The 22,823-nt window shown below is 35.3% G+C and overlaps 1 protein-coding gene across 2 annotated transcripts; it reads right to left on the bottom strand.

Moving 5' to 3' along the window:
* Positions 1-343: 343 nt before the first annotated feature.
* On the bottom strand, positions 344-22,555 carry LOC148190297 (CD276 antigen homolog). Of its 2 annotated transcripts, none has more exons than XM_088070767.1 (7): positions 22,417-22,555; positions 21,387-21,535; positions 19,020-19,361; positions 16,307-16,585; positions 12,299-12,577; positions 3,238-3,357; positions 344-2,631 (listed from the first exon to the last, which is right to left on the bottom strand). In XM_088070767.1, the coding sequence occupies exons 2-7, from the start codon at positions 21,484-21,486 to the stop codon at positions 2,552-2,554; spliced, it is 1,200 nt and encodes a 399-aa protein (XP_087926893.1). In that variant the 5' UTR covers positions 21,487-21,535; positions 22,417-22,555; the 3' UTR covers positions 344-2,551. The 2 variants fall into 2 exon arrangements, with proteins under 2 accessions (XP_087926893.1, XP_087926897.1); XM_088070771.1 differs by having other exon boundaries at positions 3,238-3,297; positions 22,417-22,554.
* Between the last annotated feature and the right edge of the window lie 268 nt (positions 22,556-22,823).

Genomic DNA, 22,823 nt, shown 5'->3' with positions numbered 1-22,823 from the left:
TAATCTACATCAGCACACCTTATTCTGAGATCATCGTGTGTTTGCAGCGTCCTGTGAGAACCGTGCAGCTGTCAAAGTGCAGGGCAGTAAAAAGTACAATATTTACCTCTGAGATGTGGAAAAAGGAAATAATCAAATCAAATACCTCACATTTGTACTTGAATAAATGTACTTTGTTACATTGATGCAGATCTGCTACATTGTTTCATTCAAAATGTTTTTCATCACAAAAAAGTCTATTGTAAAACAACTGTTGCAAAATATCATCTAATGATGCAAAAATGAAGTAAAATTACTTATTTGATCAAAGTTTGAACACAGAAACATCCGAAACAGTCCCGACTCACAGTTTGACATTTTACACGTTTTATTCAAACGTTTGAATATAAATAATGAAGCACAGCCTGAAATACATCAAACCTGCAGGAGCATCATCAGTGAGCAGAAATACACTTTAAAGTGCTTTTTTAAATTTAAATCAACAACAGAGTGTAGTTCGGTGTGTAGTTCGGTGTGTAGTTCGGTGTGTAGTTCGGTGTGTAGCTGACCGTTTGAGCACCTTAAATAAAAAAAGCAGTTCATGTTTGTCTCAGTGATCAATATCAAATTAATCAATAAGTCACATTATAATCTTCACATTTCTCTGACAGCAGCTTCAGCTCAGTGAAGTCTGATGTTTGTGTTGATGCTCGTGTGAAGAATTTAATGATTTTATTGAATTAATTAAACAAAAAAGAAACTTTAACTCTTCATTCATTCAAAATGATGTTTGTAAAGTTTTGGTCACCTCATGCTTTTAACTATGTTTCTTTTTTACTTTTACTGAAAATTAGTTTAATCAGCAACAGATTGCAAAGCTGACTGAACTAGATTAATTGTGATATCCATAATCAGCTCCCTTTTTTTAACTCGATCCATTTGAATTCTGCTGTTTAACTTTTATCATTTATTATTATTTATCAAAGTAAAGAAGTTTCTTTCTTAAAGCTGCACAAGCGTGAAAGTCGATCAATATAATAATATTATAATAATAATATAATAATATATATTATAAATAATATAACACAAACTATAAATCAGAGTTAAACACAAACTTCTCATTTTATTCTCCCCTAACAGAATAATTCATTAATAATCCGCTTTGTCAGCATTAAAGGACACTTCTGCTCTTTTTGTCTCGTTATCACTGAACTTTCGAGTGGTTCATCTTTTATTCTGTAAGGCCGATAATGATGCATATTAAAGTGCATGTCCATATTTATTAAATAAACCAACAATAGAAACAAATAGAAACTACTGTAACATCTGCTGAGACGTAACAATCATTCAGAGGACAGAAGACCGACATGTTTTAAACTGATTCTGTCAGATTATATCCAACGATGACGTTAGAAACGCTGAATAATATTGTTGAAATTATCTGTAATAATGTTTTTATGAATTACTTAAATATAATCCTATAATCCTGGGGAACTATCAAGGGTGAGCAGTGGTGGAATGTAACTAAGTACATTTACTCAAGTACTGCACTTAAGTACAAGTTTGAGGTACTCTTTTCTTTTCTTGAGACTTTATACTTTTACTCTACTACATTTCAGAAGGAGGTATTTTACTTTTTACTTCATTACATTTATCTGAAAACTTCAAAAACTAGTTCCTGTACAATTAAGTTTTTCAAAATAAAAAACATAAGAAGAGTGCATGAAATATGACGTCTTGTCACAGATTAGATTACCCAGCAGTCCTTTCAAGTACAGCTGAAATAATCAGACAGATTAGCAGTCAATTACCTGATCGAAAGAAAATTAACTGGAAACTATTTTATGAAACATTTTCAGTCATTTTGTTTCATTTTCCTCGTCTTTTTTTTAGATTTCGCTTTTTCTTTTATTTTTCATATTTTAAGTACATTTTCCTGATTATACTTATGCAACACTTTTAATGCAGGACTTTTACTTTAAACAGAGTATTTTCCCAGTGTGGTATTAGTACTTTTACCTAAGTAAAGGAACTGAGTACTTCCTCCACCACTGAGGGTGAGTGTCGTTTTATTACCTTGACTTGAGGAATTTTTCGTGGTTGTAATCTTACTTTTACTTTATTACAGGTTTTTTTTTACCACTCTACCAACCACTGAAAACTGCAGTATGATAAATGTATAGATGAGGTTAGATGTGACATAAAGACTCATTATAGTTAATTAAATGTTCGTGTTAACGCCTGAAACAAACGACTTCATCACAACATGTTGTCAAACCACTTCTGAAGGCCAAAGTGTCGTTTTGTTGTTAAGAACAAACTCACAGAGAAAAGTCAAGTTTTGATCTAAGAGAGGCACAAATTTGGAGGAAAATTCTGCAAAATCAGCAAATGAAAGTGCAAAGTCCCGTGTGTCTCCACGCAGTAATGCTCTGTGAATATTTGGAGACACCGATGAAGATAAACAGCAGATGGAGCTCGTTCTCCAGCCCATTAAAACCAGTGTGAGAGAAGAGGACATGAGAGTGTTTTTAAAGAGCTCCGGTCAAACCTCAGAGGTGACGGATGATGTTCAGACCTCAGGTGACGTCTGAGGAGGCTGCAGCTGCTCGGACCGACTCGAGTCTCCGAGGGAGCGTCTCTTCTCGTTGTCTGCAGGGAGCAAAAAAAATTCAATTTGAGAAAATCTCAACTAACTTGATCAAGTTAGGGTGTAAATACCAACAGAATGATTAATGTGTGAGAGCAGGTTTCCTACAGCGTAAGGTAAGTGGGATTTAAGACTTTCTAAGACTTTTAATGCCACTTGGAATCAAATTGAGGAACAATTTTACAAATTTTAAATTTTTTTTTTTAAGTAAACTGACACGTACTACTTAGGATTGGGAACGATGTTGTAAAATATTTCTTGCAACATAAAAAACATGACTTCATGGAGACGTTAATGTGAGAAGCATTCAGTATCTATTTTTTTTAATTTACCACTTATTTTAAGATTTTACAATACAAAGTCAGGAAAAAAATTAAATAAAAATAAAAATAAAATCCTACTTTGCAGATCTTTATATTTTAATTCCAATTAAGGCCTTATTTTTAGATCAGTGAATACAATGCATTTTAAGAAGTTTTAAGGATCTGCAGGAACCCTGTGAGAAAATAAAACATCTGCCAGGACTCTAAACATGACAAACACAAAGATTCTGTTGTGTTGTCTGATCATCATCAACATGTTGATACAAAACATTGTTTTTAAATTACCTTCATGACGTCCGCATGTGTAACCCCTCCACCTCAACACAGCTAGAACAACACCAACAACTAAAACAGAGCAGAGAACTGAAACAACAACCGCAACAATAATCCATCCAGTGGGGAACTCTGAAAGAGACAAAAAGTTCCTGTTATCACTCAGACAGTAAGCGTGTGTCAGAGACATCAGAGTGGACATCAGAGTGTCCACAGAGACAGCAGCTGAAGGTGTGGACGCTCCTGAGATGTAAAGTGTGAAGCTGTGAGCAGATAAAAGCAGCAGTGGGACGAATGTCAGCAGGGACAGTGATGTCCGCTCTGATCTGATGGACAGTTTCCTGCTCGGCAGTGAGGAGGGGGACGCTGGACGTGTCCCTCATCAGGAGGACCAAGGTTTGACTGTCTGTCCTGACTCCTCCACTTCAGCCTGTTTCCACCTGACTGCTGCTGCAGCTGTCCTCTACAGCGGGGACACTCAGCCTGCTCTGCTTTGGGGGACACTTTTACAAAATGAAAGGATTCAGAGCAGCCTCATACATGTTTCTAGGATTTTAGGACATTTTTAGGACATTTCAAGTGTTTTAGGACATGTCAGGGACTTCAGCATGTTTTTAGGATTTCAGGACATTTCTAGAATTTGACACATTGTTGGGATTTTAGGAAGTTTTGTGGATTTTGGGACATTTCTAGTATTTTAGGACATTTGTAGGACTAACGCACCTTCTAGGATTTCAGGACATTTCTAGAATTTGACACACTGTTGGAATTTTAGGACGTTTTGTAGATTTTGGGACATTTCTAGTATTTTTTTTTTTTTTTTTGCACTTCCATATGTTTATTTATGTCACAATTTTACCATCTACAGCAACACAGTTGTATCTTCTTAAGTTTAGAGATTATAATCAACGACAACATAAAGAATATCCATGCTAATGGTGACCATTTCACCCTTTAGAGGCCACATTTAGTTTTTTTTTTTTTTATTCATGTTTTTGTCAGACAACAGAGCATAAGAATCATTGACTACAACAATCATTACATCCATATAGTCAGCTCTCTGTCCTTTTTTTTTTTTTTGATTTTGAATAAGCAAAACAAACAGAACTACATAACAGCTAGCACAAAAAAACAAAACAAAACAAACAAAAAAAAACACAAACAAACAAAAACAAAGTGCCTACAAACTTAACTTGACATCTGGGTATACTTGACTCGTGACTTTCACATCCAATACAGAATATACCTAACTCACAATATCTGACAAAGCAGATGCATCCTCTAAATATTGCAAAAAGGGACCCCAGACTTGGTTAAAGATATCTTCTCTCCCCTTAACTCTATAAGTTACCTGTTCATATAAAGCCATTTTGGTCATTTGTTCAGTCCATTCTTTAAAACAACAAACAATAGATGACTTCCAGTGCCTTAATATTATCCTACAGCCTGTTGTGGTGGCTAGACGCACCCATACTCTCTGTCTTCCAGTTAGATTTATGTTATCTGGTAAAAGACCCAAGATACACAAAGCTGGCGACTTAGAAACATTAATATGAAAAAGACCATTCAAGAGCTTAATGATCCCATCCCACAAGTGATCATTTTTTCCACATCCATACAGCATATGAACTAAAGTCCCTATTTCTTTCTGACATTTCCAACAAGTATCTTTGTCAACTAATTTCAGTTTAGCAAGTTTACTGGGGGTCCAATAGTTTCTGTGGAGTAATTTGTAATAGATAAGCTGGGACTGTGTTTCGTGTGAGCAACCATACCAAGCTGCAACCAGTTTCTTCCAACTATCCTCTGAAACCTGAATTCCCAAGTCTTTCTCCCAGCACAGTTTCAGCCCTTCTAAATGAGGTGCACGTGCCTCTCTAAATATCCCATAGAACTTAGAAGCTCTGATTCTTCTGTTACCAGGAATTAGGAATACCTCTTGGATACTAGATGGGGGGTCTAGGCCAGTTTTCACATTAGTTTTAATACAGTGTCTGATTTGTAAAAATCTCCAAAACTCCTTCTGATCTAGGTGAAATTCTTGTTTAATGTCAATGAATGATTTCAAGCCATTTTGACCAAATACATCCCCCAATTGGTTAATTCCTGCACTAGCCCACTCAGCCCACATGAAAGGTGATTTACCAATTAATAATTTCTTATTAAACCAAATAGAGGCTCTAGAGGTAAGATAAGGATTGGTATTAATGAATTGATGAGATCTAAACCAGGTTTCTTGTACAAAAGCCAGAACAGGGTCTTTAAATGGTACTGGTCTTCCTTTCTGAGTGAAAAAGGCCTCTAATGATGTGGGAGCCAATAAGCTTTCCTCAGTTGCTACCCATGATGGCCTCATTTCAGGAGAATTATTAATCTTAACTAGCTGGGAGAGAGAAAATGCATAATGGTACAAGTCCACCTTGGGTAAATCTAACCCACCATTATCTTGGGCAGCATAAAGTTTGGACCGATTAAAAGATGGCTTTTTGCCTGCCCACACATACCCCTCCACAACTGTATTATAAAGCTTTAATAGGTTGTGTGGAAATGTTATAGGTAACATATATAAAATATACTGGAGCTTTGGGGAGATTATCATCTTTACCAAATTAATTCTGCCCAATAATGAAAGATTCATTTTTGCCCAATTCTGCAGAAGAGGGCGAATGTTTTGAATCACTGGAGAGATATTAGCATGCATTATTTTATCCAATCTGGGTGTCAACTTAATCCCTAAATATATTAAGCCCTCAGACATCCACTTAAATTGCCATGTACTTCTAATAGCTGGGGGACAAAATTTAGAGATAGGCATAGCCTCCGACTTAGACCAATTAATAGTGTAGCCAGAAATCTCAGAAAAAGAATCAATAATTGAGGAGATGACAGGAACTGCCAATTCTGGATTACTTGAAATCAGAAAATCAAGAATGTCATCCGCATACAAAAAAAGTTTTTGTTCTTCTTGACCCATAACTACCCCTTTAATGTCTTTGCATTCTCGCAATGCAATAGCAAGTGGTTCCAAAAATAAAGCAAAAATGAGAGGTGACAAGGGTGAACCTTGCCTAGTGCCCCGACTTAGGGTAAATGATGATGACATTATCCCATTAGTAAGAACTGTAGCCATAGGATCTGTGTACACTACCTGTAGCCACTGCATAAAGGTGGGACCAAAACCAAATTTCTTCAATGTATAGAACAGGAAGGCATACTCAACTTTATCAAAGGCCTTCTCCGCATCTAGGGAGAAGGCGACAACAGGATCTACATTATTCCTGCTCTTCCATAATACATGTAATATCCTGCGTAGATTATCAGCTGAGCACCTATTTTTAACAAAACCCACCTGATCCCTATGTACCAGACTAGGAAGCACTTTCTCAAGTCTAGCGGCAAGTATCTTGGAAATAATCTTTTCATCAACATTAATTAATGAAATTGGGCGATAATTCCCGCAATACTGTGGGTCTTTATCTTTTTTATGTAATAATGTAATCACTGCGGATCTCATACTAGGAGGTAAACTACCCTTCTGTAAAGCATCTTGATACACAGCCAGAAGCCTTGGAGACAATTCATCTATAAAAGCCTTATAGAAATCTGATGGAAATCCATCATTGCCTGGAGACTTGCCCAATCTGAGACTACCTATCGCCTGTTTGACTTCATCTAAGGTGATCTCTCTTTCTAGAAAATTTCTTTGATCACTGGTCAAGCTAGGAATTTTAATAGAGGAAAAGAAATCTGACATCCTCTGTTCTTCTACTAACCCATTGGAGGTATATAACTTTTGAAAAAATTCAGCAAAGACCTCATTAATTTCTTTTTTATTAGTAGTCAATTTATTATTATTATCAAATATAGAAGGAATTAGATTACTGGATTTTATCTGTTTAACCCTATAAGCCAGCATTTTACCTGTTCTTTCGCCTTGTTCAAAATATTTTTGATTCAGACAGAAAACTGCATATTCAGCTTTTTTCTGCAACATGCTGTTCATTTCAAATTTAAGCTTAATTAGTTTATTCCATACTTCCCTCTCAGGATGCTGTATGTGCTGTTTTTCAAGATCCTTTATGTCCTGTTCTAATTTTAACAGTTTATCCCTCTGAGATTTTTTAATGGATGAGCTATATTGAATAAGACACCCTCTCAAGAACGCTTTAAAAGCATCCCAAGTTATTCCAACATCGTCAATAGAACCTTCATTAAACTCCCAAAACTCATTCATCTTTATCCTTATAAATTCACAATAACTCTCATTCTGTAATAAAGAGTTGTTTAAGCGCCACCTAAGTGAAGGTTTCACACTTCACACTTCAGTACTAGATAAGACAAGTTCAATAGGGGCATGATCAGTTATAACAATGTTACCAATAGAGGAACCAATAATTTGACACACCAGAGAGCGAGACACCAAGAAGTAATCTATTCTAGAATATGTAGAGTGCGGATGAGAAAAGAACGTATAGTCTCTTTCTTGAGGATGTAGTAATCTCCATATATCCACTAGGCTCAATTCTTCTGTCATAACGTCCACAGCCATACAAACTGGGTCATTAATTTGTCTGGGCTGGGAGGATTTATCCAGGAACATATCCCTGACTTGGTTAAAATCCCCCCCAATTATAATATTAGTGTGTCCAATATTCCGTACTGTGTTACAAATTTCATGGAAAAATTCTGGTTCAGGAGAGTTGGGAGCATAAATATTAACCAATGTCATTTTCTGTCCCTGCAGACACGCATCCAAGACCACCCATCGACCCTCTTGATCAGTGTAATGCTTGAATACCTGAAAATCTAAGTTTCTCCTTATCAATATAATCACCCCTCTTTTCCTATTAGAGAATGTACTATAATACACTTGAGTCACCCAATCTCTTTTTAATTTTAACGACTCCTCACCATCAAGGTGTGTCTCTTGAATCAGGGCAATGTCTGTTTTTTTCTGCTTTAAATATGTAAGAATTTTTTTCCTTTTAACAACATTATGGCAACCCGCTATATTCCATGACACTATTTTACACAAAGCCATAAAGTCATGCAAGCCATATTATTTTAAATGGGCAGTTAGCCCAAAACACTCCAGTTTGTCTAATCCACACAACCTTAAAACCATTTTCTTGATAAAACCCAGTAGCAGTATAAACACATCTGCACAAAACAGTAGGCACCATAAAATGAAAATGAAAAACAAAAAAGATAAGAACGATTGGGCAAAACCAAGCCCAACATAACAGGAACTCCATTGGTCCGTAGCACTGGATGATCCCATAATGGCTTCCTTCTTCACTCGTTCCTCCTCCCTCCCCCCATCTATATATCACAACCAAAATATGTCGAAAAGTGACCTAAAATGCCCAATTCACTTAATAACATTCCACAAAGTCCGAATTAGACTGCAAGATAGTTCTTAAACCGTACTCCTCGTGTCGTAAAATTGTCCATAGCCTTGAATAAAGCAGTTTGTATTCTACAAATGAAGGAAAACAAATTGCCTAATAATAAAATAAGTAGGCATAACCATAGCTTAGAAAATGCTAAGAGTAAACGCAGAACCCATGTCTACAGTAATACTGCTATGTTTGACTGAACTATAGCTATCTTATTACCCATTTTCCTCAGTGTTGGAAACCTCATCTCCACCTCCATCTGCTGGGTCGATGGTTGAATCCAGGCCGCTGAGAAATTGCTTAACCTCTGCTGGGTTGGAGAACTGATGCCGCTGGTTATCCAATGAGAATGTCATAACGGCAGGAAAGCGAAGGGCATAGACAATATTGCGTTGTTGCAGCAAGAGTCGTACCTCGTCAAATTTCCTACGTTTCTCCTGTACTTCCTGGGCGTAGTCCTGGAAGAAACGGACTCGCATGCCTTTCCAGATGATCTGCTTCTTTTTTCGGGCCGCCGCGAGTACAGATGCTTTGGCTTTGTCCCTTAGAAAGCGGACGATGATGTGTCTCGGTCTCGAATCCGCAACAGGTGGTGGTGCGGGACCCACACGATGGATTCTGTCTATTTCGTACCAATCATCAGCCTCAATGTCCAAAGCCTCACTCATCAGATCTTTCAAACATCCCTCAAGATCCCGACCCTCAGTTCCTTCTTTAACGCCCGATATTCTGACATTTTGGCGTCGGGAAAATCCCTCCAGTGCCGTCAGCTTTTCTTGCAGCCGCAAGTTCTGTTTCACTAAGTTTTTGCTAACTGAGCTAGCTTTAGCCTCTTCATCTTCCAGACGGGATATTCTTGTCTCTGCTTCTTCGACCCTATCACCAAGGCTGTTGACGGCTTCATTCAGGGACTCAATTCCACCTTTCACCGCATTCATGTCATGAGCTAACTTCTCAAGAATCGATCTTATGGCAGTCAACTCGGCAGCTATGTTGTCTTTAGATGGGCTCTCACCGTTAGCTCCAGCAGGTGAATCAGCCATTCCAGAAGACTTAGCCTGAAAGTTTTTGGTTTTTCCTTGCGATGTAGTTGGCTGGTTCCGCATGAAATAGTGAATTTTCTGACTCATTCCACTGCCGTTGTACGAGCTACACCACAATAAAACTTTATGTCGACTGAAACTGTTTTTTAAGGAAGTTTAGGAAGCGAACGAGCTCCGCTCCGGTTTAGTCAGCCATCCTGGGCGGGCGTACCACGTGACTCCGACATTTCTAGTATTTTAGGACATTTGTAGGACTAACGCACCTTCTAGGATTTCAGGACATTTCTAGGATATTATTACATTTCTCAGATTTTAGGACATTTCTCAGATTTTAGGACGTTTCTCAGATTTTAGGACGTTTCTTGGGCCATCAGTTGAGTATCACTGATCTACACCCTGAGTTCAGGCAGTCATGGACTCTGGATTACATCGTTTCACTGAGCAGTAAAAGTACATTTTTAGGTACTTCACTTGAGTATTTCAATTATCTGCTACTTTATACGATCTCTAGTTACTTTGATCTCACACACAAAACACGACTGACTTCATAAAATGCATGACACTGAAGACGTGAAGAAAACAGCATTCGGGGTTAAATTCGGGTTCTTCTGTGGTGTAATATGAAATCGTTTGTTTTCATGAGTTGTGACACTTCTCAGTGTTCATCATTTTTGGGTTATATCAGTAAACGTATGTATTCTCTGAATCTCGTGGGTTTGTTTTTGTCCCTTTTTTATCGTTCTGTGTCCCCTCTCTAAATCCAGATGTTTTTGTGTGTCTGTGAACGCAGCACAGTCGGAGTTCGTCGTGAGTTTTGTTCCTCAACAGCAGTTTGAGCGCAGAGTTTGGGGTCATGTGGCGGATAACTGACGAGGTTTCCTACACGTTCATTTATCTGCTGCAATCCGACACAATTAAACATCTGCTGCTGCAAACAGATTTTTGGAGCTGGACGGTTTATTAGGACGCTGTTGGATTATATAAACGTCGGAGACAGACGGAGCAGCAGAACGTCAGGCGCACTGACAGTGAAACTTAACCCTTCATTATGCTGAGTCTAAAAGTTAACTTTCACTCACAAACAGCTGCTCCTCTCATTTATTGATCTGATCAGCTGTGAACAGATCATCAGATCAGTTATTAACCCCACGTGTGACAAACTGCTGCTAAAGAAAAAAACTTGCAGAGCTCCGCCTGTGCTGCTTTTACAGACTTGAAAAAACCTCAGAATTTAGAGAGGGGACACAGAATAATAACACACACACTGACCTAAAAGTATATATACAGGCTCTCTCACATTTTCATGGTAAATATCTCAAAACTTTTCCATGACTTTTCAAAGAGCCATAATAAAAACAGGAAATCTTGCTTCACCTGCAGGTCGTCCATCAAATATATGAGATTAAAACTCCATTAAAATATAATTTCAGTGTAAAACGAACAAACACACGTGATGGAAACCAAAACATCTCCACACAGATGCATTTTAGATCTACGTCGTGTTGACAGCTACAGAAAATAAATTTTCTGTTATGTTACATTATTTAAAACGTCATCCACAGAAAACTCCTTTAACTGTTTCATAACACAGAACAAAATTCAAAGTCTTTTCCAAAACTTTCAATGATTTTTAACTAATTCCATGAGTTTCCAGGTTTTCCATGACCTTGGGAACCCTGATTACATCCCAACAGTGCTCCTAATGAACAGACCAGCTCCAAAAATATGAAATCAATACGTGGCGGCAGAAGTTTAAATGAATCAAATAAATTCATAAATAAATGAATGAGAGAGAAACTCTGGTTCATCCTGAAGCAGAAATGTGCTACAAACTCAAATTATTTCAGTTATTTCCCTGCAGACTCTTTCTTCCTCTTCCCTCTGTACATTAACCCTTTAACGGGCATCGTTACTGCATGGTTGACATTTTTTGTGATCAAACTGCTTCACTTAAAACTCAGCAAATTTGATTTAATACGGATGTTTTTATACGATGCATTTTAGTATTTTGATTTTACTCTAATTCTATTCAATTTTGTTTTTATTACATTACATTGATTTTTTTTTACCATCCATTCTGATCAGATTTTAGTGTAAATTCATTATTATTTTTATTTATTATTGTTTATTTTTATATTCATTTTGTCTATATATTTATTTTATAAAGTTACTTTTATTTTCAGATTTTTATTATATACCTTTGACAATTTGTTTTGTTATCATATATTTTAAACATATTTTTATTAGATTCATTTTTATTTGTAACTATTTATTTTTGTTTATTTATTTTTATATATCTATTGCATTTCTTTTAATTTCAGATTTCTATTGTATTACATTGACTTTAACACTTTTCACATGCATTACACTAGGAAAATGTTTTTTTCTTAATAAATTGATGCATTTTGTGAACATATTCTGAGGTCTATAAAGTTGTATAATTTATTTGCAAAGCTATTTCTCAGTGTAACCATTAAAGAGTTAATAAAGTGGAGTCTCAGTGAAGTTTTCACTCAGTATTAAAAAAAGGTTTTAAACATGTTCAGATGTTTCATCAAAGTTTCCTTTGAACACATTCACACATAAACAGGTAAAATTATTTGACTATAAAAACATGAGTCAGTATCTTACCACCGATGTAAACGTAAATGTCGGCCTCAGTCTGATGGTCGATTTCGTCCTGTGTGACGACACATCGATAGTAGTCGGACTCGTACACGGTAGTTCGGATGACGATGTCGAAGCTTCCTCCTGTTTCTGTGATCTTTGTCTCCTCAGCAGGAATCACGTTTCCTGCTCTGTTTTTCCACTCCACTGTAGGTTTTGGAGAAGCGCCTCGAACGATGCACTGCAGCCGTGACCAGTCCTTCTCTTCCTCTGTTATTGTGACAGACGGCTCCGGAGCTGCACCTGAAAACATCACAGAAACCACAGATCCAGGTTTTATGAATGATATATGAATATCGATATGTTGATGTGTTTGTATGTCTGTTTGGTCTGTTATAATGTAATGTTTTTTTATCATGTGTGATAAGTGTTTTTTAGGGATTCATCCTGCAGATGTAAACTAGCTAACAGCTAAATCTGGCATGAATCATGTCTCTTCTCTTTTTGAGATTAATGTTTTTTAAGCACCGTCATTGTTTAAATAACAACATGAAAGAAAATAAAGAATACATGTTATGACTGATGAAAAATCAAAGAACTAGAAAACACAGTAAAAATGTACTCTATCAATCAATTACACCTAAAATTGGGCAACATAAAGATATTTTTTTGTATGGAGATATGAGACTATATATCGTCTAAGATATTGGATATTGTTATATCATGATATGAAATAAATTGTGTTTTTTTTCATAATTTTTAAGGTTATATTACAGTACATTTATGTACTTTTCTGAACTTATCAGACAGTTGTTCTTGTTTTAATACTTACCTTTACCCACTTAAAGGTAAGTATTGTATCATTATCATGTCATTATATCTACATTATTAATGATTAATGATCAAAAATTTAATTGTGTCAATATTTTGTCAAAGTACCAAAAGTCATTCCTACAATACTGTCACATCAAAGAGGCAATTTGTTAAAAAAAAAAAAAAAAAAGATAATAATGTTCGATTTGTCTCCCAGTTCATTAATGAAGTGCTTTTGAGGAGATTTAAAAATATCGAGATAAATATTGTGTATCGAGATATTACCTAAAAATATTGCAGTATAATTTTCAGCCCTAACTAACCTGCCGTCATTATCTGACAGGGTCTCATATTTCCAGCATTTTTAACTTCTGTCATAAGTTTGGAAACTACTTAAAACTACAAACACTATTATTTGCAAAACCTGTGATTTTTTAAGGTTATGTCGTCTGATACATTTCTGCTTTTTAACCTCACGGAGATGATGTTTTATTTTGCTGTGAAACAACATGTGATCACGATTTCTGAATTTCCTTCAGCATAAAATCAGCTCAGAAGATCATTTTAAATATATAATTAGGATCATTATAAACATAGTTTTTAAGGAAATTTTCCACGGCTTTTTTTTTTCTTGATCACCTCTTTCAGGAAATAAAGTAAACCAGTTTGCTCAGGATTCAAAGGTTTAAAAACATGTGAAAGCTTCTGAATACAGAACAAGAAATGTGACGTCCATCCAGGTTTCAAAGGGTTAACAGAATAAATCAAAACAAATTTAAAATGATCGTTGATGTTTGAAACTTGCAGCTGCAGTTTAAATCAGAGCTGAGCCGCATTAAATATAATGTTTTATATCAAGTTCTCTGAGGGGTTTTAATGCCGATCCTCAGCATCAGATTTCAACAGTTATTAATAAATATTTCACTGAAGTTTTGATTAAACTAAACTACAGTTAAATCTGCTGATGCATAAATCTTCACTCCATAACTACGTATATAAATATGTAACCACGACACGTCTGAACGCACAAACAGCCGGAGAGAGCGAATTAAAACAAAAAATACAGGCCTGATTTTGTTCTTCCTGTTTTTGTTTGTTTGTTTGTTTGTTTGTTTGTTTGTGAGAAAATGAACTCAAAATCAGAGCTGATCTTCAGTCTGTGTAAGTGAAAAAGTGAAGAATAAAAAACATCTGGGGTTAAAATTTGGGCTCTTTTTTGATGTGATATTGTGAAAAAAAAAAAAAGAAAAGGCCCAGAAATAATCAGCAGCTCTATGACGACTGCTATGACATCATAACCACAAAGCATTGTGGGAGGACGAACAAGCATCGACGTGCTTTCGAATATTTAATTAATTTTATTATTTTAAACGTTAAATTTTTCATTCACAAACAATCCTTCTTCTCTAAACTCATAAGTTTGTATCTATAAACTTTTATTCTCCTGGAAGTGAAAAACTCTTTTTAAATCACTCAGTTTAATTAATAAAAATAAAAGTGTCAAACTTTTGGAAATTTCTGCCACTTTCTGACTGAATCTTCTGTGTATTTGTATGTTTGTGCATCTGTTTATATTTCTTGTTATATTGTTTGTTTTGTTTAGTTTCTTGATTTTAATTTTTGTACATTTTTATTTTCTCGTCTGTTAATTTCTCTGCAGCATTTTATCATTTGTAAACTGCATTTTTACTTGATTTTTTTACCTGTGTTGTAACTTTTTCCTCAGGTTTTTATATGTTTGCTTTGTCAATTTAAAGAAAATAAAAAAGCACAAGCATCGACCCAGATTTTCTGACTCTTAATTGCTCTCTGTCTAAGTAACCTGTGGAGTTTATTGTGTTCATCTGTGTTAGTTTTTGTCTTAATTCTTGTTTGATTAGATAAAGCTGTGTGCGCTGAATGTTGAGGCAGAAATTGGGAATATTCATGTTTAAAATTAACTTTTTTTTAAATAAAATTGGACAAAGGGGATAGGATTTGATAAGTATTCACATTTTTCAGCTCCTTTTTGGACATAAAACACATTTGTTTAATGAATGTGTCCAACAGGAATTCTTTCTTTCTTTTCTTGCTTATATTTTATTTTTTTTCTTCTATTTTATTCGGCATGTTCAAAATAAAGATCTAACTAACAAACTAACAAACTGAGTGAGTTTAGATATTTTTTCCTCTTTATGGTTTGGTTGATGAAGTGTGTCATTATTAAAAAAATGTATTAATATATAAAAATATTGCTGCGTCTCTGTCTGCTTTCATGCTGACTGAGTGTATTTAACCTCTTTCACCCAAAATCTGTCTTGTATAATTATAGGAATAATTGTTATTAGTGTGAACATTTCTTAGTTTTCCCTGTTGTTAGTTTAATTATTCGGGAGATTCATTTCTTTAATTTTTTGGGGTCAGTTTAGCGTCAGCTTTTGAAATGACAGTTAACAGATCTGTGCCAGTTCACGTTAGATTTTAGCCACCAGATGTCGCTCTTTACCGACATAACAGAGCTGTAACGTGAAGTTTGATTTTCTTCAGTTTAATATTCACTGCTGCTTTCTAACAGACTTAAATTCTGCCTGTTGCATTTAAATATCATATTGATCTATTTGTTTTATCTTTTTTACGCTTAAATATTACTTATCTGCAATGTCAGTATTTACCAAATGTCAAATATCTGTACTTTAAATGTGTAATAATGTAAACTCTGCCATTCAGCCTTTTTATTTATTATATCTTGCTTTTGTTTTTACTCTTTACAATCATCAATATCAGTATCAGTATACTCTAAACTATCAATATCTGTATTTTAAGTGATGTAAAACAGCCACTCAGTCTTCTTTTTTACGGCTTTCTTTTTATTATTCTTCTTTCAGACTGAATATAAAGTCTCTCAACTCAATCTGTGACTCTGACTGCTGGAGTGTTTTTACACTTTTATTGTTTTATTGTTTATTCAGCGATAAAATATTTATAACAAAGAAAACACCAACTGTGTGTTTATATGACCAGTTTTTACTGATCCTACCACAGACTACAGCTCTTTCTGTGAAGCAGAGTCTCAGATTCTTAGTGAAGTTTTTGCTCAATTTGAAATATTTTTAAAATGTAAAGATGTCTTCATCACAATTTCCTTTGTGGTCTGCCTGAATACACATTTTTCTAGTGAACAACACATACACAACCTTAATTATCTTAATATATATATTTTTTTTAAAAATTGATTCTCACCAGTAAAATGCACATAAATCTCAGCCTGCGTCTGGTGGTTGATTTCGTCCTGTGTCACGACACAGCGATAGCGGTCGGTCTTGGTCACAGTAGTTTGGAGGTTGATGTCGTAGCTGTCTCCTCTTTTTGTGATCTGTGGTTCGTCAGCAGGAAGTTTGTTTCCTGCAATGTCCTGCCACTCTGCTTTAGGTTTTGGAGAAGTCCCTCGAACAACACACTGCAACAGCGACCAGTCTTTTGTTTCATCAAGTATCGTGACAAATGGCTCTGGAGCTGCACCTGTGAACAAAGTACAAACAGATATTAAGTGACACTAAACAATGCAGACGTTATTTCTGACTCACATTATGACAGAAGCACAGACACAGTGAAGACATTTGGACAAGTTTTTTAATTTTTGAGCTACGTTTTTGTTCTACATAATCTCGAATTGAAATCACTTGAAATTTGTTGTCTGACATGTAGACAATATTTACTTACACTTAAGTAATATAAAATATCTGTTATAAAATATTTAAAATGGTGAAGTTAAAAGTTAAAATGTGAACTTAATGTGTTATCTGGGTTAAATTGTGTCAGTGATGCATAAACTCGGTGGGCATTTTATAAAGTACATCTGTACAATCTAATGCAATCTGATAAAAACTTCAAATTGATAATACAGGTAAATCAGCTGATCTTTAAAACAGATTTAACACAAACCAAAAGTTTTGAACCTTCGTGAAGACAGATTTATTAAAGGACTATAAGACTATGTTCGTTTCAGACTGGTGCACCTTAATAATTGGAAAATAAGTGTATTTGAATAATAATTTGGAGGTCTTAACATCTACACCTCATATAAATAACAACTTGTCATTTAAGATAAAGAAATAATGATTGATATAATAGACTAAATTTGGTACAATAACAGGTTTTTGTCCACATACAAATGCACATAAAATACACTTTCTATTTTCTTACAGCTGAAATTATATCAATTAAATCTTATACACCCTCTAGTAAATAGACTTATTATTAAAATTAACGAAAAGATGTCAGCGTGTTATAACCGGCTCCATTTTTAGTGATGTGTAAAGAGTTAAACACATTAAAACAATAATCTCAGACTTTAACAGATACTGTGAAACCAATTACGGCCTTTTTCGTACTTAATTAATTTCACATCACATACATGATGAAAAGATCAGTGACGTCATTAAGATCAGGACTCACCTCGGATGTTTTCACCTGTTCTGTCTTTTAATGTTATAAAGCGCGGAGGATGCACGCGACCCAATATTTACACGCAAAAAAGTATAAATACATTCACAACATATTTTCAAATTTACTGTGACAGACAATAATCACATGTCATAGTCGCCTGAAACCTTAAATGTTCGTTTTTACAACGGATTTAAGAATTTAATTACAGGATTTACGACATAAAAACAGCTCCGTGTTACTTTACGGCAGTAAACAGTTAGCAGCTTAGCTTCCATCCTGACTAACTGCAGTTAAAATGTATTAAAAGGTCAAAAAACAAACATTTACAGACAAACAGCGGCTCGTTTTAAAGAAAAAAATCACACCGATCACATTTACGTTTACGTCTAACCGGAAGTAAAAATATCGTGAATAAAAGTAGATTTTGTTCCTCGTTTAGTTTCGGCTCCGCTCGTCAAACTTCCAAAACAAAGTATTTTCAGTCCATTTAAAGTTTTGACCAAAGATTTGACCAATCATGTTCAGTATCTCTGAGACCAGGACACGCCCCCGAACTAAAGCAACCAATCAGCAGCTTTATACGACATACAGTGACGTCACTACTGGGCTTCTACTCAATCAACCAATCAGAGGAGAGCATTTCCACATGTGTCTTATTGACAGCTGGTTTCCTCCAATAGGAAGTCAGCACCGTGAAAACACGGTGAGTTTGTGGCCACTTAAATTACCTGTGTGACCATATATGGAAGTGACTGTAGCGGGACTTCCTGTGGCAGAGGGACCCCCACAGAACAGAGAAACTTTATTTATATGTTTATGGAGGTCAGATTCAGGGATAATAAATATCTTAATCTTTATTTAAACATTAAAAACATATTTTTATAGTCAGATTTAACTCTCAGGAACATTTTGTCAGAATCATAAAGAGATTTATTTTTATTATTTAGTAACTTTGAGAAAGTTTTAGAGAGCTCTGGAGTCCTCTGCTGGAGATGCTCTGTACTGCACTTTCTAAAATATCTCAGAGACACTTCTGTCAATCAACCTCAAATTTGGTACAGACATTACAGACAAGTTCAGGGAGAGATCCTGTGAATTTCAGCCTGATGGCTCTTTTTATGGCGGATTCACTGTGTTCAAAATATGAAGTTAAAGGGCAAAAAACTGTTAAGTTTCTGTTTTTTTCTCATTAATATTTTATGTATTTAACTCTTTTGGCGTCTGAAATAAGATCAACACATTAAATGAAACCTGCTGAGTGTTTGTCTCACAGTGATATAAATCACATGTATCAGCTCCTCGTGGTCCTGATATTAAACAGTTTAACATGTGAAGATATTAAGAGACAGAAATAAACAAATTCAAAATGAGCCTGAAGAGGTTAAGACTGGATCTGAAAAGCAAAACAAAACACATGTTAAGCTTTTACAATCAAAGATCCAGAGGAGATGATTTAATCAGCTGAAATATCAGAAAAAGAATAAACATCTTTAAGCGTTTTACTCACCAACAACCAGCTTAATGTGGAAAGTCTGTTGTGGCTGCAGACGAGGAAAAACACAGGTGTATTCTCCGCTGTCAGTCATCTTCGTGTTTGTGATGGTGATGGAGGCGTTACCGTGTTTCAGCTCTTCAGGAAAATGAGAGACTCGACCTTTGAACTGCTCGCTCTGACCTGATCGCCCGTTGTTGTAATGGACTCCTGCATCATAAAAGAAAACCTCCTTCTGTTTTTCATCTTTCTCAGCAGCTTTCTTCCAGTCGAACAGTTTTAGCTCGATGTTTTCTTTGCTGAGCGAACACGGTAAAATAACGTCTCTGTCTTGTTCCACTTTGACGACTGTTGGTCCTGAAAGATAAAAACACGTTGATCAGTGTGTTTAAATCAGAGGAATCAGTGGCGGGCGCCCTCTCCACAAAGCTCGCCCTGCAGGGAGCTTTTTATGTTTCTGATGCACCAAAAAGGCTCTGAAGACACAAACAGTACATTTGTGCACAGCAGTGAGTGTGGAAACGTCTGTCCTGCTCACACACGAGGTGTCTGCAGATCTATATGCACATGGCAGCTGCTGCACATTCACTTTCTACACTTATGTTTATTTATTTAAAACAGGCAACAACAAGACAACAAATAAACAACAACAACAACAACAACAATGCCACACTGTGCACACTTCAGCGGTTTATAAAATAAATAACCATACACATCAACTTACTGCCTTAAAATTGAAAAATGCTGTTCTGTCAAAAATAATAAAATAAAATAAAATAAAATAAAATAAAATAAAATAAAATAAAATAAAATAAAATAAAATAAAATAATAAATCAACCAGTCAACCAGGCTCGACTCAGACAGTTATTAGGTATAAATACGCTTTTAAATAAAAGTTGACGCTTTAAGCCACATTTAAATAAAAATGAGGTAAAAAAATGAAATAAATGTTGTAAAAGGTCATTTATCAGAAATGTCAGAGGCTTGAGCACAACTTTCTGTCTCTCTGCAGATACGTAAGAACAATTAAGACAAACAAATGGAGGATTGTTATTACAGCAGATTATTAACTCATGATATCACAGAGAAGCACTCTAGTGTTTGTCCTCAGAGCATCCTTTGCACTGGCCTGCAGAAATCATATTAGGAGTTCAGTTTTGGTGTTTTTTTTTAAAGATTTATTTACAATTTCTAATCCTAACTTTTTCTCTCTTTTTCTGACTCTTATTTCTCCCACTCGTCTAGATGCACACCAAACTCATCAGTAATTAACAACATTCAGCTCTCTCTCTCTTTCTGTGGAAGAGATGATGAACATCAGCAGTGACTCAGGAGTTAATCAGACTCTGTTCGCTCATTCAACACAAAGACGGAAACAAGAGCGAAGAAAACATAAAAAGAAAGTAAAACTAAATATTTAGGTCGTAGTGATGACTCAAACCTGAGAACTACACACAGATTTAATCATCACCTGTGGTACTTTGTATCCATTAAGTATCTAATTTATCTAATACTGTAATGTATCTAATAAGAGCCAAATATATTTAAAAAATGATTTTAATTTTGATAAATTTCGATTTGGCTTTCCATGGTAAAGATAATGAAGCTAAGCTAATGCAACGAAAATGTATTTGCCAAGAAATAAAAATCATTTTTATCATTCAATGTTATTAAATGATACATTAAAAGTTATCCATTATTTATATGATGAAATAATTTTGTAAATATGATTTTTACAGTCTAAAGTGACGCTTAACCAACCTTTATGTTACAGGAAGTGATGCTGAGACAGTACATTTACATTTTTATGAAATAAATAAGGATGAACATTCACTGATGCTCACACTATATATTTAATGTCATCCAATTATAAATTTAATTTAAAAAATATTTATATATCAGTTAAACACAAATAAAACAACCTCCTGTGGTTATTTTATTATATTTTAAAATGATTATTGTCATTATTATGATGTAATTTGGAGCCTCAGGCAGCAGACACTCAGGTAAAGTATATATTATATTATAACTGATCGTAAATATCAGAGCAGGCTGTGTAAATATTGATCAGGTCTGAGTGAAGAAGCTTTGCTCGGAAACAGAGACGCATCTCTGCAGGATGGACGCCGCCCCGTTAAATGCTGCGCAGCTCTGATATTATCAGACTCTTTCAGCATCAGGAGGCTGAAATTCAACCACATCACCAAACATTTTCATTTCATCGATCTGAGCCGATTATTAGCAAATATATCACATATTACTGTTTCTGACGTTTGTTTTAGACGCAGCTGGATGTATCAGGTGTCCGCGCTCATAAACTTGTCAGTTTTCATCAGTCACATATAAAACAGTTGAATCTAAATAAATTTTAATTTTCTCACCGTTTTGATCAGCTGACGTTAATCCACACCGAGTCACGAGACAGAGGCACGCGACAGGAAGCAGCTTCATGGCTGCTGAAGTCACCTGGACGGTAAACATCACTTTAACGTCTCTGTCACGAGACTACCGGACATATAACGGCGTCTGTCTGAGAGGACACACAAAAACCCAAACTCTGATTTCAGCTTCCTGCCACACCCTTCACAATAAAAGACTCATCTACACGCCCCTGCTGAAAAAGCACCCTGACTACATTAATTTTGGGGGTTTAACTGGTTTTATTCTGGCATAAATCTCTACAGTCTGCTGTTATTGGAAAGGATAAATGTGCGCAGACTGACAGGCTGCTCAGACCAGTGTTTCAAACCATTAAAGACCAGCAAGAACTGGGCCAGGACTCAGGACCATCTATGACCACCTTAGACCAGACAAAACCAACAAAAACAGCTGACAGCATACACTGGATTTTAGCCGTTTTTTCTCAGCAAAGTAGTGCTAATATTTTATTATTTTTCCCATCTGTTATTTAATATTAAGCCCACATTTCCACTCAAAATTAAAAATTAAAGTTAAAATCCCTTTTAGGGACTTTTCGAGTCCTTTTCGAACATGTAAACCAAGTCATTATGTATTTGACCTTTTTTTTGTTTGTCATGGTCTGAAAATTTTACTTTTTCTGTCTGACTGTTTGTATAATCACTCAATACTACTACTAACAACTGCTAAAAACGTTTACATCAGAAAAATTCATTATTCTGGTCAGTAAAAAAACAGTTTTGGAGGTAATCCACAAACTAAAAATGTTCAATAATAAGACTGTGAACTCTGAATTAAAAATAATGTTGCAGAGTGCATTAAAAGCATCAACACAGAGTTTTTGTATAAAACAAACACAAAAACAGTGCAGATCCCCCTGAACACCACCACAGAGGTGCAGATTAAATCTCAGTCCAGCAAACAGCGCAAAGGTGTTAATCCCGAAAATATCAGTTAAAAACACAGAAACTAAGAAACCATAATAAAACACACTTTAGCCTCTTCATGATCCATCCGGGCGCATATTTAAACAATAAACACTGAGAAACTTGAGCTCAAACATTTCTGTTTCCCTCCATTAGGCTCAAATGCTAACGCCAAAATAACCCGTTTCCGCCGAGAAGCCTTCAAAATAAAGGTCTCGCAAAATCATGACAGAAAGTTGGACTTTCGAAATAAGAAGTTACAAGTGATTTTAACTCTTGCTTAAACCTTATTTACAGAAATGTATTACCCTTTTAAGTATCATTTAAAATAAGCTTTATAAGAGATCCACAAACCTACATTTATAATTATTATAATTCTACCTCTTAAAAATATTTTACCAAATTATTTTTAAGCTTTTTTAAGGACCTTTCATTCTTCTCTTGTTTGTTTTTCTTATTAAAATTTTGTTTCCA

The sequence above is a fragment of the Plectropomus leopardus genome, chromosome 2 (assembly GCF_026936395.1).
Source record: "Plectropomus leopardus strain MGB_pleo_1.0 chromosome 2, ASM2693639v1, whole genome shotgun sequence".
NCBI classification, from domain to species: domain Eukaryota; kingdom Metazoa; phylum Chordata; class Actinopteri; order Perciformes; family Serranidae; genus Plectropomus; species Plectropomus leopardus.
This window is presented reverse-complemented; position numbering and strand designations above follow the sequence as displayed.